The 16610-nt window shown below is 39.2% G+C and overlaps 1 protein-coding gene across 1 annotated transcript in view; it reads right to left on the bottom strand.

Moving 5' to 3' along the window:
* Positions 1–10040: 10040 nt before the first annotated feature.
* The window catches only part of LOC122734300 (splicing factor SWAP), a 128351-nt gene continuing 121781 nt past the window's right edge, over positions 10041–16610 (bottom strand). The window contains 1 exon segment of the mRNA XM_043975012.1: positions 10041–16170. Within this exon segment, the coding sequence (XP_043830947.1) occupies positions 16105–16170 (66 nt within the window). The 3' untranslated portion in view covers positions 10041–16104.

The raw sequence follows: 16610 nt of genomic DNA, 5'->3' as shown, positions 1-16610 counted from the left end.
CAATGTCCTTATCAAGAAAATGGAGACATTGGTAGTGCCCTGCTCCCCTCAGATGCACAAAAGTGAATGACCATTCCCTTTCCAGTGTCCCCTGTTCCTGGATTGCTTTTTCTCTTCTTCTTAGGATCAATAGTGTCTTGCAGAGCTCAGCTTGCCATCCCTCTTGGGGGCTAGCACTTACCCCTCTGATTGTTTTTTTCTTTTGTGGGACAATGAGGGTTAAGTGACTTGCCCAGGGTCACACAGCTAGTAAGTGTCAAGTGTCTGGGGCCGGATTTGAACTCAGCTCCTCCTTAATCCAGGGCTGGGACTTTATCCACTACGCCACCTAGCTGCCCCTTACCCCTCTGACTGCATGAGTCACCTTGTATTTATTTTGTATGTATCTAGGGGCAGCTAGGTGACACAGTGGATAGTCACCCTGGGTAAGTCACTTTGCCCTATTGGCCTCAGTTTCCTCATCTGTAAAAAAAGCCAGAGAAGGAAATGACAAACCACTCCAGTGTCTCTGCCAAGAAAACCCACGTGGGAAGGAAGAGTCAGAGGAGACTGAACAATAAAATATGCATATGTGTATATGCTATTGCCCTCAATAAGATGGAAGTTCTTTGTTTCATTAGAACATGGTGACGACTTCACTCTGGTCTTTCCCCCCTGCCTCGTACAGCGCCTAGAACGGAGTGGGCACAGTTCCTAATAAAACGCTTATTGGTTGACGCGTTGGCCTGGGGTGCTGAGTTCAGGACCCTCGAAGGGATGACTGCTCATCTAGGGAAAGGCTTATAGAGATACAGAAGGTATTGAAAGCAGACATGAACATTTCGCATCAAAGGGAGAGAGCATCTCACAGACTCCGCAGCCCAGACTGACGCAGCTGAGCCCGGTGCCATCTGGTCCTTGACTAAAGGAAGGGATGGAGGCAGAGCAGGTGCTCAAGGGCCACTTCTACCTCAGGGTCAAGTGCAGGACTTGCACTCAGCTGATTGTGTGGATCGTGAGAGCTTCTGTTGTCATCTTCAAACACAAACCGAGCCCTGGGGGTGGGGTGGGGGTGCGGAGTAAGGCTGGAGACAAGTAGGCTGAGGTTGGTAAGCGGACTTGGCCATCTTCAACACCTGCCCCTGCCCGTCCAAGCTTCCTGCGCCTGAGCTCATCAGAGCCGGGGCGGGGGGGACGGGGGGGGGGGGTTGCAGCTAGGTGGCGCAGTGGATAGAGCACCGGCCCTGGAGTCAGGAGGACCTGAGTTCAAATCCGAGCTCAGACGCTTAACACTTACTAGTTGTGTGACCCTGGGCAAGTCACTTAACCCCAATTGCCTCACCAAAAAAAAAAGGGGGGGGGTGGGAAAGAGCCGAGGCTGCGGTGCGGACCGCATCTGTGCAAGAAGCGGATGGGAGGACTGATGAAAAGGATCTGCGGAGGGCAGGTGTTCCCGAAACCACGATTCAATTAGGAGACAAGGGGAGTAAATGTCACTGTCGATATTTACTGATTGGGAAAGTCTCACAGGACATCAGCTGCAGGTCTGGGCTCTAGCGGAGAGTTAATCAAATGTAAGGGTTTTGGGTGGGGGGTGGATGGGAAGATGAAAGCCGTCATGAACCATCCCCTTCCAAAGGGGAGGGATTTGCCCCTTGGTAATAAGTAGTAGAGCCAGGGATTTGAACCCAGGCCTTTTGACTCCAGATCCAGAACTCTGGTGTGCATTGTGGACCCATCTGTCTCCCGGAACCAGTGTTAGTTGAGGAATTTGATGTGGGCTCAGTTGCCTCTTTGAGTGTTTTTTGATTTCCTAGTTGCCATCTCCTGGTTCTGTTTCATTCTCTCTCAGTCCATCCCAGGTGTCTCTGGATCCCTCATACTCATCTTTTCTAAGAGCACAATGGTGTTCCATGACATTTGTGCCTTCAGTGGATACCCACTTGGATTTCAGGCCCCTGCTACCATATTAGGCGCAGCTAGGAACATTGGTGGGACAGCTAGATTGATTCAGTGGACAGAGAGCTGGGCCTGGAGTCAGGAAGATCTGAGTTCAAATCTGACCTCAGATTTTTTTCTAGCTGTGTGACCCCTGGGTAAGTCACTTAGCCTCTGTCTGCCTTAGTTTCCTTATTTGTAAAATGAAGATCATAACTGTACTTCACTCACTCTCAGGTTGTTGTGAGGATACAATTAGATAGCAATTGTAGCACAGAGCCAGGCACATAGTAAGTGCTATATAAACGTTATCTATTATTATTAATTATATTTATTATTATATTATATATCATTACCATCACCACCACCACCACCATCATTATTATTATTATCTCACTTCTCCAGGCCTTAACTAAAGAGTATGTGTGAGAAGACTTTTAAGGCCCTTTCCAGCCCTAAATCACAAGTCTTTTCTAAGAAATGTAGAAATTGCCTTACCTTCTCATGACTCGGCATGGAAGGAGAATTTAATAACCAACAGTTCACACTTACATAGGGATTTAGAGTTCAAGAGGAATCTTCCTCACAACCCAATGAAGTCTTTGGTATGATTTGTTTTTCTTTTTTAATCGTCTGGTCCACATTTTAGAGGTGAGGGATCAAGTACTTGGGGAGCTGCAGTGACTTGACTGAGGTTGGGCTCTCATGTGAGTGTCAGAGCTGAGACCTGATCCCAGGTCTTCAGAGATTTGGAACGGGAAGACTCCAGTGTGAAGTCCAGCTTTGCCACTGACTAAAGGTGTGTGGTCACTGCTCCTCTATAAAATGAGAAGGATAGACCAGGTCGATTGATCAATCAAGGCAATCAATCAGTGAACCTTCATTAAGCACCTACTATGTGCTAAGCCCTGGGGATACAAAAATAGGCCCTGCCCCCAAGGAACTTACAATGGAGGAGACAACATGCAAAAAAATAATTAACAGACAGAAGGCACTGGAATTAAAAGGGAGTGGGAAAGGCTTCCAGTAAAAGATGGGATTTTAGCTAGATGTAGAGGGAGGTCAGCAGGCAGAGAGAAGAAGGCAAAACTTATCAGAACCTTTAAGGGGTGTCCTGGTTTTAACATCTTTAAAGAGTTTTTTTTTTTTCATTCTTTGATATTTTCTATATCACCAAGGGCTTAAATATTTGGAAGTCTACCTGAGAACACGAATGCCATCTACCTCACAAGCCTGTAAGGAAAATTCCCTGTGAATTGTAAATCACTATGTAAGTGTGAACTGTTATTTATTAAACTGACCTTTTATGCTAACACATATAAGATACCTGAGTTAAGGCCATTTCTATGGATCTTAGAAAAAAACAACCAGGGGGTGGCTAGGTGGCGCAGTGGATAGAGCACCGGCCCTGGATTCAGGAGTACCTGAGTTCAAATCCAGCCTCAGACACTTGACACTTACTAGCTGTGTGACCCTGGGCAAGTCACTTAACCCCCATTGCCCCGCAAAAAAAAAAAAAAAGGGGCAGCTAGGTGGCGCAGTGGATCGGCCGGTGCCCTGGAGTCAGGAGTAAAAAAACCCCATTTAACCCCAATTGCCTCACCAAAAAAAAAAAAAAAAACCCGGGGCAGCTAGGTGGTGCAATGGATAGAGTATTGGCCCTGGATTCAGGAGGACCTGAGTTCAAATCCAGCCTCAGACACTTGACACTAGCTGTGTGACCCTGGGCAAGTCACTTAACCCTCATTGCCCTGCCAAAAAAAAAAAAGGGCCATCAGACACTTAACACTTACTAGCTGTGTGACCCTGGGCAAGTCACTTAACCCCAATTGCCTCACTAAAAAAAAAATAAATAAAAAAAAAAAAGAAAAAAACAACCTTTTGATTAGGATGTTATGAAGAAGACTGCAAAATGTTCCTAATGGAAACGAAGATAGACCTAAATAAATGGAGAAATGCTAATTGCTCATGAGAAGGCAAAGCCAATATAATTAAAAAATGACAACTTTTCCTAAATTAATTTACTTATTCACTGCCATACCAATCAAACTTTCAAAGAACTACTTTTAGAGCTAGAAAAAAAATAATATTTGCCTGGAGAAACCAGAGGTCAGGAATCTGAAGGGAAATAATAAAAAGAAGTCAGAAAGAAGGGGGCCTATCTAGCAGTACCAAATCTCACACTACACTACAAAGTGAAATCATTGAAATTAATATTGGTTCAAAATAGGTTATTAAGGCAATTATTTGGGATTTTCTGTTTTGTTTCTTTTATTTTAATTTTTTTTGGGGGGGTTGGGTAATGAGGATTAAGTGACTTGCCCAAGGTCACACAGCTAGTAAGTGTTAAGTGTCTGATGGCCCTTTTTTTTTTTTTGGCAGGGCAATGAGGGTTAAGTGACTTGCCCAGGGTCACACAGCTAGTGTCAAGTGTCTGAGGCTGGATTTGAACTCAGGTCCTCCTGAATCCAGGGCCAATACTCTATCCATTGCACCACCTAGCTGCCCCGGGTTTTTTTTTTTTTTTTTGGTGAGGCAATTGGGGTTAAATGACTTGTCCAGGATCACACAGCTAGTAAGTGTCAAGTGTCTGAGGCCAGATTTGAACTCAGATCCTCCTGACTCCAGGGCCTGTGCTCTATCCACTGCACCACCTACCTGCCCAAAATCTGCACTCATTTTTTTTTATTAAGGCAATTATTAAGAGTTATTTTCCTCAGATATATGCTAATAAATTTAACAATTTAAGTGAAATGGAAGAATACACACAAAAATATAAACTGCCTAGATAACAAGAGGAAATACAATATCTAACTAAACCTATTTTAGAAAAAGAAATTGAACAGGCCACAAATGAGCTTCCTAAGGAAAAAATTCAGGACCAGGTGGATTTACAAGGGAATTCTACCCAACATTTAAAGATCAACTAATTCCAATGTTAAATAAATTATTTGGAATAATAGGCAAAGAAGGAGTCCTACTAAGCTCCTTTTTTCCCCCCCTTCAGGGCAATGAGGGTTAAGTGACTTGTCCAGGGTCACACAGCTAGCAAGTGTCAAGTGTCTGAGGCCGGATTTGAACTCAGGTCCTCCTGAATCCAGGGCTGGTGCTTTATCCACTGTGCCACCTAGCTGCCCCTAAACTCCTTTTATGAAACAAATATGGTGCTGATACCTAAGCCAGGAAAAGCAAAAACAGAAAAAAAAAAATTGTAGACCAATTAGGAGACTACCCTAAATAAAATACTAGGTAGGAGACTATAATATATCGAAAAGATTATATATATAGTGGCCAAGTGGGATGTAGGCTAGGAATGCAGGGATGATTTAACATGGTTTAACTGGAACACACTTATGATAATTGATTATATCAATAACAAAAGTAACAAAAACATATGATTATATTAATAGATGCAGAAAAAGCTTTTGAAAAAATACATTTATTCTTATTAAAAATACTTGAAAGCATATATAAAAATGAACTTTTTCTTAAAATGATAAGAAACCTAAAGCCATGAGCAAATATTTTTTGTAAGAGGGATAAGCTAGAAACCTTCCCAATAAGATCAGGAGTGAAACAAGAGTGCTCATTATCACCAATATTATTCAATATTGTGTTAGAAATGCTAGTAATAGCAATGAGAAAAAGAAATTGAAGGAATCAGGATGGGCAATGAGGGGATAAAACTATCTTTTTTTGTAGACAATATGATGATATACTTGGAAAATCTTAATCAACTAAAAGTAGCAGGGTATAAAATAAACCCACACAAATCAGCAGCATTTCTATATGTCACTAAAAATAACCTGCAAGAAGAGATAGTAAGAGATACCCCATTTAAAATAACTGTAGACAGCATAAAATACCTGGCAGTATACTTGCCAAGACAAATCCAGGAACTACACGAACATTTAAAACATTTTTTATACAAATAAGTCAGATTTAAATAATTGTAGAAATATGAATTGTTCATGGATAGGCAGAGCCAACATAAAAAAAAAGACAATTCTATCTAATCTACTTATTCAATGTCATCCCAATTAAATTACCAAAAATTTATTTTGGGGAGCAGCTAGGTGGCGCAGTGGATAACGCACCAGCCTTGGATTCAGGAGGACCTGAGTTCAAATTTGACCTTAGACACTTGACACTTACTTACTAGCTATGTGACTCTGGGCAAGTCACTTAACACTCATTGCCCTGCAAAATAACAAAAACAAAACTAAAATTGCTTTGAGCTAGAAAAAATAACAAAATTCATTTGGAAGAACAAAGGGTCAAGAATATCAAAGGAATTAATGGAAAAAAAAAATGTAAAGGAAGCTTACCGGCATCTGAGATTGGCTAAGAAATAGAAAGGTAGATCAGTGGAACAGAGGAGATTTGTAATGCACAGTAGCAAATGTTTGTTTGAAAAATGTAAAGATTTAAGCTTTGGGTTTTGTAGTAGTAGTTAGAATGTGATTGGATAAAAGGGAATTATGCAGTCTCCTAACCCCTTAGTACAGCTACTTTGATGAAATGAGGAAACACAGGGAAAGGAGAATCTGTAGGAAGAGATTAATGTGGATGTGTGCCCAACAGGAAAGTTGATAGGGAGAATTTCACAGTAATACAACAAAGCCCTCAAAGAAGACTTGCATTGAGTCATCAGATTTTTAAAAAAGGTTATGCACAGGAAATGGGGAAAAAAAAGGATTCAAGAATCAAAGCAATTAATCGAAAACTAAGCTGCCAAATGTAAATTAGATTTAAAAAAAATCAGATCAGAGTCCAGTTACTAAGATATGTCAAATTTCAAAATTCTTAAGATTCTAATAAAATACAATATCAAACTGGGAAAAAAATTTAAGCTTTGGAATAAGAATTCATTATTTGGTAAAAATTACTGGGAAAACTGGAAAGCAGTCTGGCAGAAACTAGGTATAGACCAATATCTTACGCTTTTTAACAAGATATGGTCAAAATGGATACATGACCTAGATATAAAGGGAGACTTTATGTAAGTAAATTAGAGGAACATGGAACATATTTCCTGTGAACCTTATAGATAGGAGAATTTATGAATTAAATAAGAGATAGCATTGTCAGATGTAAAATGGATAATTTTAACATATTAAATTAAAATATTTTTAAAAATAAAAGCAATGTAGCCAAAGTTAAAAGGAAAGCAGAAAATTGGTAAAAAAAAATTTTACAGACATTTTCTTGGATAAAAGTTTCCTATGTTGAAGATATAGAGAACTTTGCCAAATTTATGAGACTATGACTCATTCCCCAATTGATAAATGGTCAAAGGATATGAACAGGCAGTTTTTGGATGGAGAAACCAAAGCTAGATATAATCATATGAAAAAATGCTGTAAATTGTTATTGCTTAGAGAAATGCAAATTAAGACAACTTTTAGATATCATCTCACACCTATCAAATTGGCTAAAATGATAAAGGGGGAAAATGACCAATGTTGGAGTGGATATGGAAAAGTTGGATGCACTGTTGGTGGAACTGTAAAATGATCCAGCCATTTTGGAGAGCAAACTGGAATTATGCTCAAAGAATTATAAAACTGTTGTATACCCTTTGACCCAGCAATTTCCCAAGGTGATTGGGAAAAAAGTGAAGAACCTATATGTTCTAAAATATTTATAGCAGCTCTCTTTGTGGTGGCAAAGAACTGGAAACTGAGGGGATGCCCATCAATTGGGGAGTGGCTAAACAAGTTGTGGTATGTGATTGTGATGGAATATCACTGTTGTAAGAAATGATGAGCCAGTTGATTTTAGAAAAAACCATGGAGACTTTTATAAAATAATAAAGGATGTAATGAACAGAACCAAGAGAATGTTGTATACAGTAACAGAAATATTATTTGAAAAATAAATGTGAATGACTGTGAGAAATAATTATTAATAATATCTTGGGGGACCCAGTGACCTATCTTTAATTCTATTTTTTCTCCTCCCCACTCCAAAAAATCTCCTGGAGAGATTCCATCATCTCTTCATCTGGGCCAAGTCCAAGTCAAGCTCACAAAGGGAGCCTTGGGTGGAGATAGTTTCTTTTGTCTAGATAAGCTGAAGGACTTTACTTGATGATTGCATGAATCAGTTCTAGATCAGCTTGGGTGGGGGGTGTGTGTGTCTCTACATTTTCCCCTGATGTCATCTTTACTTTAGTCATTACCCTTGACTTCATTTTAATATAACCCATCTCCAATCATGTCAACCAATTAGATTCTATTGCTATGTGATGGACCTCCTACAGCTGGAAGGGTATATGAACCCAGACTTGACCACAAGGAAGGGGTTTTTGGTCTGAGACTGCCATAGATCTTCCCTTATTAATAATCTACTGGCCATATTAATAAAATGATTAAATTATCCAGAAACTATGTCTCATATTTTTAATCACATGACTATGCTAATCTGAATATTATAAACATTCATATCAACTAAAGGGCCTCTGAAGGAAGATGCTATTCACTCCAGAGAAAGAATAAACAGAAGTATGCATATTATGGTTTTATATATATCTATATCTGTGTCAAATGGTAGCTTCTTTAGTGCTGAGTTGGGAGGGAGGGAAAGGGGACAGTTTGGAACTTAAAATATAACAGCAAAAAAAAAATGAGTAAAATTAAATAAAAATAGATTGATTAGTGGGACAAATTAGGTATACAACATTTAGACACATTCAAACATAGTAGCACAGTATTCAATAAACCCCAAGACCCCAACTACTGAGGGTAAGAATTACCTATTCTAAAAAAGTCTAGGAAAACTGGAAAACAATCTGCTGGAAATTATTTAGAGAAACATGTTATACACCATATACCAAGAAAAGGTCCAAAAAGAAACATGACAGACACAAAAGGTCATGTAACAAACAAGTTCGGGGACTGAGGAATGAAGTAGTTTTTTCTACTATGGTTGGGGAAAAGTTCATGACCAGACAAGGGGATAGAGAGGATTGTATAAGATAAATGGACAATTTTGAATACAGAGAATTGGAAAATTTTTTGCACAAACAAAATCAATCTTGTTAAAATTGGAATGAAAAGAGTTAACTGGGGGAGGGGGGGAGGGATTTTGATAAAGGTCTGCTAAGATATATAAGGAACTGATTCAAATGCATAAGAATTAGTCATTCCTCAATAGTCAAAAGATTGAAACAGGAAATTCTCGAAGGAAATCCAATCTATCCATATCTAGCTTTGTGGAAAAAAAAAATGGCCTAAATCTCTAATAAGCAGAGAAATACAAATTAAAACAACCCAGACCTATTAGATTGGCAAAAATGACAAAAAAAGAGAAAGTGACAACTGTTGGAGGGACTTTGGGAAGGGAAGCACACTGATGTGTACTATTGTTGGCACTACAGATTGGTCTAGCCATTCTGGAAAACAATTTGGAAAGATATCCCACAAAGTCACTGAATTGTACATAATCTTTGCTTGGGACCAGTAGTCTCATACTAGTCCATTATTCCCATACTATACCACTAATCCCAAGATATCAAAGAAAGAGGAAAATGATCCATATGTGCAAAAATATTTATAGCAGATCTTTTTGTTATAGAAAAGAACTGGAAACAAAGAAGATACCTGTCAAATGGGAAATGGTTATATAAATTATGGTATATAATTGTAATGGAATATTATTGTGCTGTAAGAAATGAGAAAGGGTAGTTTCCGAGAAATCTGGGAAGACTTGTATGATCTGATACAGAGTAAAGTGAACAAATCCAGGAAAACAATTAGTAAGAACAGTATTAAAAATCACATCAATATTGTAAAGAAAAACATCTTTAAAAGACTTAAGAATTCTGATCAATGGGAACTCCAGAGAAATGAAGAAATCTATTACCAACATCTTCACTGAGGGATAGTAGACTCAAGGTGCAGAAAGAGACATACATTTTTGGATATGATAAACATGGGGGATTTTTGTTTGACTTTGTTTGGTACAAGGATTGTATCAAAAAAAGAAAAAAGGGTCATTGAAACTCTAAAAAAATGCACAGAAAAGAAATTCAGAAGGAAATATGAACTTTGGTAGCATTGAATTTATTAAATACTTAAAAATCAAGTAAATATAACTTTTATTTTTACATATAAGTACAGTATAATTTGCATATGGATATGTTCATTTTTGGTGTGTTTGTTAAATCCAGAATAAAAAGAAATTAAACATTTTATTGGAATCTTCTGTTTTACATCACTTTCACTGTCAAAAAAGATCTCTCCCTTCTTTGACTAGTAAGCCATGCCTGTCTTAACCATACAGAGAAAAAGCAGCATAACCAACATATCAACTGAGTGACAGCATAAGCAACATTTCATGCCCCCAGTGCTTCAAGTTCTGTAAAGAAAGGAGCTTTGTCATTTCTTTTCAAGGTCCAAGCTTAGTTATTACAATATGGCTCCATTTCCTTTACAGAACACTGTTGGAAAGGCCCAGGAAGTAAGTAGCAAACTAGACCCATCTACATTCTAGCTTCTTAGACTGTGAGTTACTTAAACTGTGGGTACCCCCATATGGGGTCACGTAACTGAATGTGGGAGGTCATGAAAAAATTTGGCAACAGTAAAAGGTTGTGTATAACTATTTTATATGCCTGGAGTCACATAATAATTTCTCAGATGAAAAGGGATTGTGAGTGGAAAAAGTTTAAGAAGCCCTGAACTATACTACATAATTCCCTAAAGGGCAGGAACACAAATGTCATTCAAAAGTTTGAGCTGAGTTAAACCATGTTTCTGTCCAGGGTACTTTTGAGAGCTAAGGAAGAGGGAGTCCCAACACTCAGCTTTCAGTAATTGTGTCTAACAACAGAAGTACCATAGGACATAGGGGTTAGTAATTGCTAGAGATACTTCACGAGAGCTAGTTATTGCTGTTCTGAAAAATCAAACCCAGGGAAATAGCATGGTGCAGGGGAAGAAGCAATCCCTCTGGGGTCAGAAGACCTGGGTCAAATCCTGCCTCCAATACTTGTGACCCATTAGAGATGATCTTAGACAAGTAATTTCTTCCTAGGTCTGCTTATTGGTAAAATGAAAAGTTTAGAAGAGATGCTGCTGAGATCCTGCCCTGCTCTTAAAATTATGCTAATTAGTGTATGGCATATAGTAAGCACTTAATGCTTTTTAAAAATCCATCGATCCATCACATCTGCCCCTCCCATTTAGCCATCTCATGATTTTCCACCTAGAAATGAATTCTGGTTCACACTGTCAGAGTTGGGCTGGAAGGAAATGCTGTGGCACCCCAAAAGTAATCCCTTGCTTTCCCTGGCTGCCCTTTGCAGTTTTGATTTTCCTTACAAGATTCTTAACAATTCATACTTACAGTCTCTCAAAGCTTAGGGTGCACTTTTTTCACAGTATCTTTGTCAGAATGATAGAGCAAATGATACCGTCCCCCTCATTTTACAGATGATGACTGAAGTCTAAGGGACAGGGGAAAGGATGTGCCCAAGGTCACACAGCTGCTAAGTATTGGAGCCAGCCAAGCCTTCAGACTCCCAAATCCAGTGCCCTTTCCCCCAGATTCCTCTGCCAAACAAGCCACTTGATTAGAAGCTGCCATTTATGAAGTCATGTTTGAAAAACAAACAAATATGACCAGGGGACCAGCATTTTGCTTTCTTTTGTAAAGATTCTAAATGCCATTAACTTCGACAGTGACAAAGAAGCTAGCTAGTAGTAATGTTTATTGGGTGCTTTTTTCTTTTCCAATATTGGCAAGCTATATCACTGCAGTGGCTCATTGTTGTACTCAGCAACCAAGAAAATCTAACACCTTTGCTCTGCCTTAATGGACTGGCTATGCCAAAAGCCACTAGGATGGGCAGGAAATCATTCCCAGGGCTAGAAAGCAGATAGTATAGATGGATGGGCTGAGGGGGACCCTTAATGTTAAGGCTTTGGTCTTACTGTACCCCACGTGGCTGATAAAACCTGTTCCTACATGAGCCCTGCTGATTTGTGCAATTGTAGGGTTGCCAATCCCTCCATCGCCAAAGAGAAAAGATGCATTCAAATTGTATTTACTAATAAAAGCATCAACTAGAATTCACGGCGCAGATCAATATTTTTTCTCTCTTGAAGTAATAAAAACAGTTACTGCCTCCAGATGCATTTTTATAAACAAGGCAGTCACATTCTGTTTTTTTTTAGCTCTATGAAAAAAATATTCCTTTCTCCAGTTTGGTTTTTCTCTTATTGGATCCTCTAAAACCAGTTGGAGTGTCCACTAAAGAATGAATAAGTGTACAACATATGGAATCTGGAGAGGTTGGTCAAAAATTGGAGGAATATGCTTCTACTAGTGGTAACAGAGATAGGTCCCATGCTGTAGGGGGCCCAGGAAAGGAAGCAGAGTCCTTCTTAGTTACAGACCTATTTACAGTGCAATTCTTGCAGAGCAAGGGGGTGGTGGTGGTCCTTTGTGACATTTCAGACACTGGGTTCTGGCATATTTTTACTCATCATATGGTTTGGGATGACCACACATTCACTGTATAGTGATTCAGGCACTAAAGTATTCTGAGAATAACTGGAATATTAAAAAAAATTATTTAAAAGGTCACTAATTGGATAACTTCAGTAGAAGAAACAGAAAAGTACATTCATCTTGACTTTTAAAGTGATAATGAAGGAAGAGAACTCATTTCAAGGGTTTTCTTTCAAATGCTTTTAGGATTCTCTCACATTTCCCTAATCCGTCTTGACTGTGTTGAAAGTAATTTCATATATTCAAAAAAGGTCGAGGGCATATCGTTAGCTGTTTATGAAGGCAAAACAGTACCTTTCCCTACTTAAATTACAATACTTCCCAGATGGGAAAATGAAATTACTTTCTTGGATTTGCTTAAAATTATGAGGGGCTAGTGGCATCGTTTTCTTTTCTTTTTCTTTTTTTTTTTTTTTTAGTGAGGCAATTGGGGTTAAGTGACTTGCCCAGGGTCACACAGCTAGTAAGTGTTAAGTGTCTGAGGCTGGATTTGAACCCAGGTACTCCTGACTCCAGGGCCGGTGCTCTATCCACTGCGCCACCTAGCTGCCCCCTAGTGGCATCATTTTAAATAGTGGTAAATATACTGAAGAGGCTGCTTTAAATGCACCCTAGAGCTACCTATGAAGGGAAGCCCTTTCTGCTCTTTGCTTTCCCCTCAAATTATCTAGCATATACTTACCATTTTACATATTACATTCCACCCCCATCCCCTTCCCAGAGGAAGTAGTGATTCGCACATAGCAGGGGCTTAATAAATGCTGGTTGGGTTACATTGGGGAGGTCAAGAGAGAGTTTATCAATTGAGAGGATACATACTTCCTACTTGTAGTTAAACAAAATCCTCATTGGTGTGAGTCAAATAGAACTGACTAAAGGTGGTTGAAATTAGTTGGACCAATGTAAGATGCAAACCTAATCCATTAAGTAATTACTGATTATCTACTAATGAAGTTAAATCCTAGGGTCTCAAATAAAAATTATAGGAAGGTGTCCAATACTTTTCTTAAGTCACAAACCAATAAAAAGCTTTTTGGCTTCTTTATCAGGTCTGGGTTGTTAGCTCTGTGTAGGAAAGCTGGGGCAACAACCAGCAGGGAGTCGACCCCTGGGAATATCTACACTGGGGTCACCCTTGATAAAATCCTTCTAGGGCTAAGCAGTAACGTTGCCACAGTGGGAGTCACCTCTTGGGGCCTCGGCAACACCTTTTAATTTTGGCCCCAAATGAGCCAAACCATTTACCTACAAACTGCTTATTACATGTTATTTATTTATCATGCTAAGCAGGAAAGCAGCTCACCTCTTCTTTTTCTCCTTTCCTCCTTTTTCCTTCTTTTTTCTCATCCTAGTCACTTGCTTTATTCGAGTTTTCCCTCTTCATTTCCTTTATCTAAGCCAACACCACTGAAAAGTTATCCTGACCACAAACTTCCTCTTCTCCGGTGGCATACATAAACCCACCCTTCCTTCTTAGACTACACTGTGCAATGAAATATGTGCTTATCTGGGGACACATCTAGTCACTTAGAAGAATGAATAGGAAAGTGACCTGACTAGAATGTCCCTCCCTAGGCACAGATAGACATATCTTGGGCACCAAGAGGGTATGGGTATCCAAGTGAGACATAATTCGGGTAGAACGGCTACTCTTCAAAAGGACACATCAACATGGTTTGTTATGCTTATATATGCTCCCAAATGGGAAAATATAAAAAGCCTGCTGTGCTCTATGGGTGTGATCTATGGGTAATCAGGTTTCAGGAGACTGTTCAAAACTCCTTTGGATAGTAAATCCCAACCCCCTCTGTGGGCACACAATAACTGTTTAAACACTACACTTCGCTATTATAATGAAGCTCTTCTCGAGGAGTTCTGACCCTGCTGGTTCAGTTAGGATGACTAAATCAAATCCAGCATGAAAGCTGCCATAACTTTTTATCCCTGCTAGGGATGGCTTTGAACAAACAGGATAAACAATGTCAGATAGGATCTGACAAAGAGCAATGGGAAAACAGCAGAAATCACTATTGGGGAGTAGCCTGTAAATTACCCAAAATAAAAACAAAAAACCAAAAACCCCCAACCCTTCCAGTATCTTTTTCTTAATGCCCAAGAGTTTATTTGAACCCCTAGCAGTGACCTCCTAGAGCTGAACTAGTAAAATAACTGGACTAGTTAATTTTGTGCCAACATAATTGTTTCCCATTTCCCTATCTAGGCGGTTTTATTTCTGGTTAATGATCCCAGCCTTTCCCTGCAGGAGGAAAAATAGCAAAATGAAAACATTTGAGAACATTCTCTGTGTGACCAACAGCAATTTGTTAGATGTGTGTATGAAGCCATTAACTTTCAGAACAGTTCTCTGGTTCAGGAGGGAACGGCAAGTTCTTCCAGCCAGGTGGGCCTACGCCTTGAAGCCCACACACAAGGCTTACTTACTTCTGTTGTCTCTCTGCCCTGCACGGCAGAAATCCTCACCCTTCACCTAAACTCTCCAACGTTACAGACTCTCTCCAGTACCACCTTCAGCATGCAGCTAGAGACCAAGGACCTGAACTCCTGTAGACCTCTTAGTGAACAGAGTCCTCATCTCCATCAGCTGCTCTGTTCTTTAGTTATCTACTGTGCAGGAGTTAGAGTTTCTTGTTTCATGGGAATACGTTTTACGTTACAACTAGATAGCTCCTTAAAGCAGGGACATGTTGCACTTCTGGAGAATTAGATCAGGTGATCCAAAAATGTCCTTGGGAGAGGACTGAAGGAAGAAGCCTTATAAGAAGGTTGGAGAGATCTGGTTTAAGCAAAGAACTTCCTCACTTGGTGGGTTAAGACTTCCTATCTTGAAAATGCAATGTATAAGGCAGAAAGTTACTTTTTTATGCTTATGGCTCAGTTTTGCCCCCAAACAGGAGGATATGCTACATCTTATTTTAAGCACTGGATCTATTTTGGAAAATAAAGTTTAACTGAACGAAATGAAATTATAATATGCTGAAATTTAAAAAAAATTTTGAAACAAATTTGAATTTTTATCAGTATTATAAGAAAGCTCAAAATATGCTCTCTTTACTACTTATACAACAGATGGTAAACAATTTTAAAAGCATATAGGTTGTTTGGTACAACAAATCTGTCATGAATTGGGGGAAGTTGGGGAAGAGGGTGGTATGTAAACTAATGGATTGACTAAATAATGACTGATGCTAAATTCAAAATAATATAGCAGACAGTAAAATGGTAAAAATAACAAAAATCACTACTTCCAAAATGAAGAAACTGCCAAAAAGTTGCTAGCTAGAAAAGGTGTTTTTCTCCCATTTTATTTGGTAATACATTTTCACAGAAACATGATATTATTTACAAATATACAGATAAGAGACTGCTGGTCAAAAATCTTAAACTGAAGAGGTCATGAAAAATCAATTTACAAAAACCTTCAATTGTCCAAGGGAGCTCCAGGGTGGAAAATTCTGGCAGCGCTTGTGAGGGTGGGTTGGACAGGAATAAGGTTTTTCCCGATCTTCTAATTTCAATAACCTCCTACAGAAGGAAGCTGTGGACCAAATGTTCAGAGTTCTCCGATCCACAGCTGCAATGAGGCAATGGAGACTGTTTGCAAAATCCCCTCCCACGTGTTCCCCTAACGAATGGTCAGTTCACTGGGTCTCAGGAGGCACTAGTTTGTATGTTTTTGGAAGCGGCAAGCATTGCTCTCACTTTGGCCATTAGATCCTGTTAAAAGAAGAGAAGGTTGAGAATATTTTCATTAGCTTTTCATGAAAACCAAACATGTTGGTCTAAATAATCTTGGTAGGTAAATAATCCACATAATCGAAAAGATTTCTAAAAATGCCCTAGGCACAAACATAAAACAGGGCTTTCTTTAAGTGCCAAACACAACCTAATAGAGAGCTAATAGAGAATGGTGCACCAGCCTATCCAAGAAACAGGAAATGGGGTCCTGGCTAACACTGCTCCACCAGCTCTCTGCAGAATTCTGCTTTGGTACAATCAAGCTCATAATTCAAAAAGGGCTCATGGAGGCAAGCAGTGACTACAGAAAGACACAATCCATATACTTGGTGGAAAACAAGGAAGCTTAGGGGCTGTTCACTGTACCACTTGTATAAAATCAGGAATATGCAACCTGAATCAAAACATTCACTTACAAT

The sequence above is a fragment of the Dromiciops gliroides genome, chromosome 1 (assembly GCF_019393635.1).
Source record: "Dromiciops gliroides isolate mDroGli1 chromosome 1, mDroGli1.pri, whole genome shotgun sequence".
Classification (NCBI taxonomy): Eukaryota; Metazoa; Chordata; class Mammalia; order Microbiotheria; family Microbiotheriidae; genus Dromiciops; species Dromiciops gliroides.
Note: the sequence above shows the minus strand (reverse complement) of the source record. Positions and strands in the feature narration are given on the sequence as shown.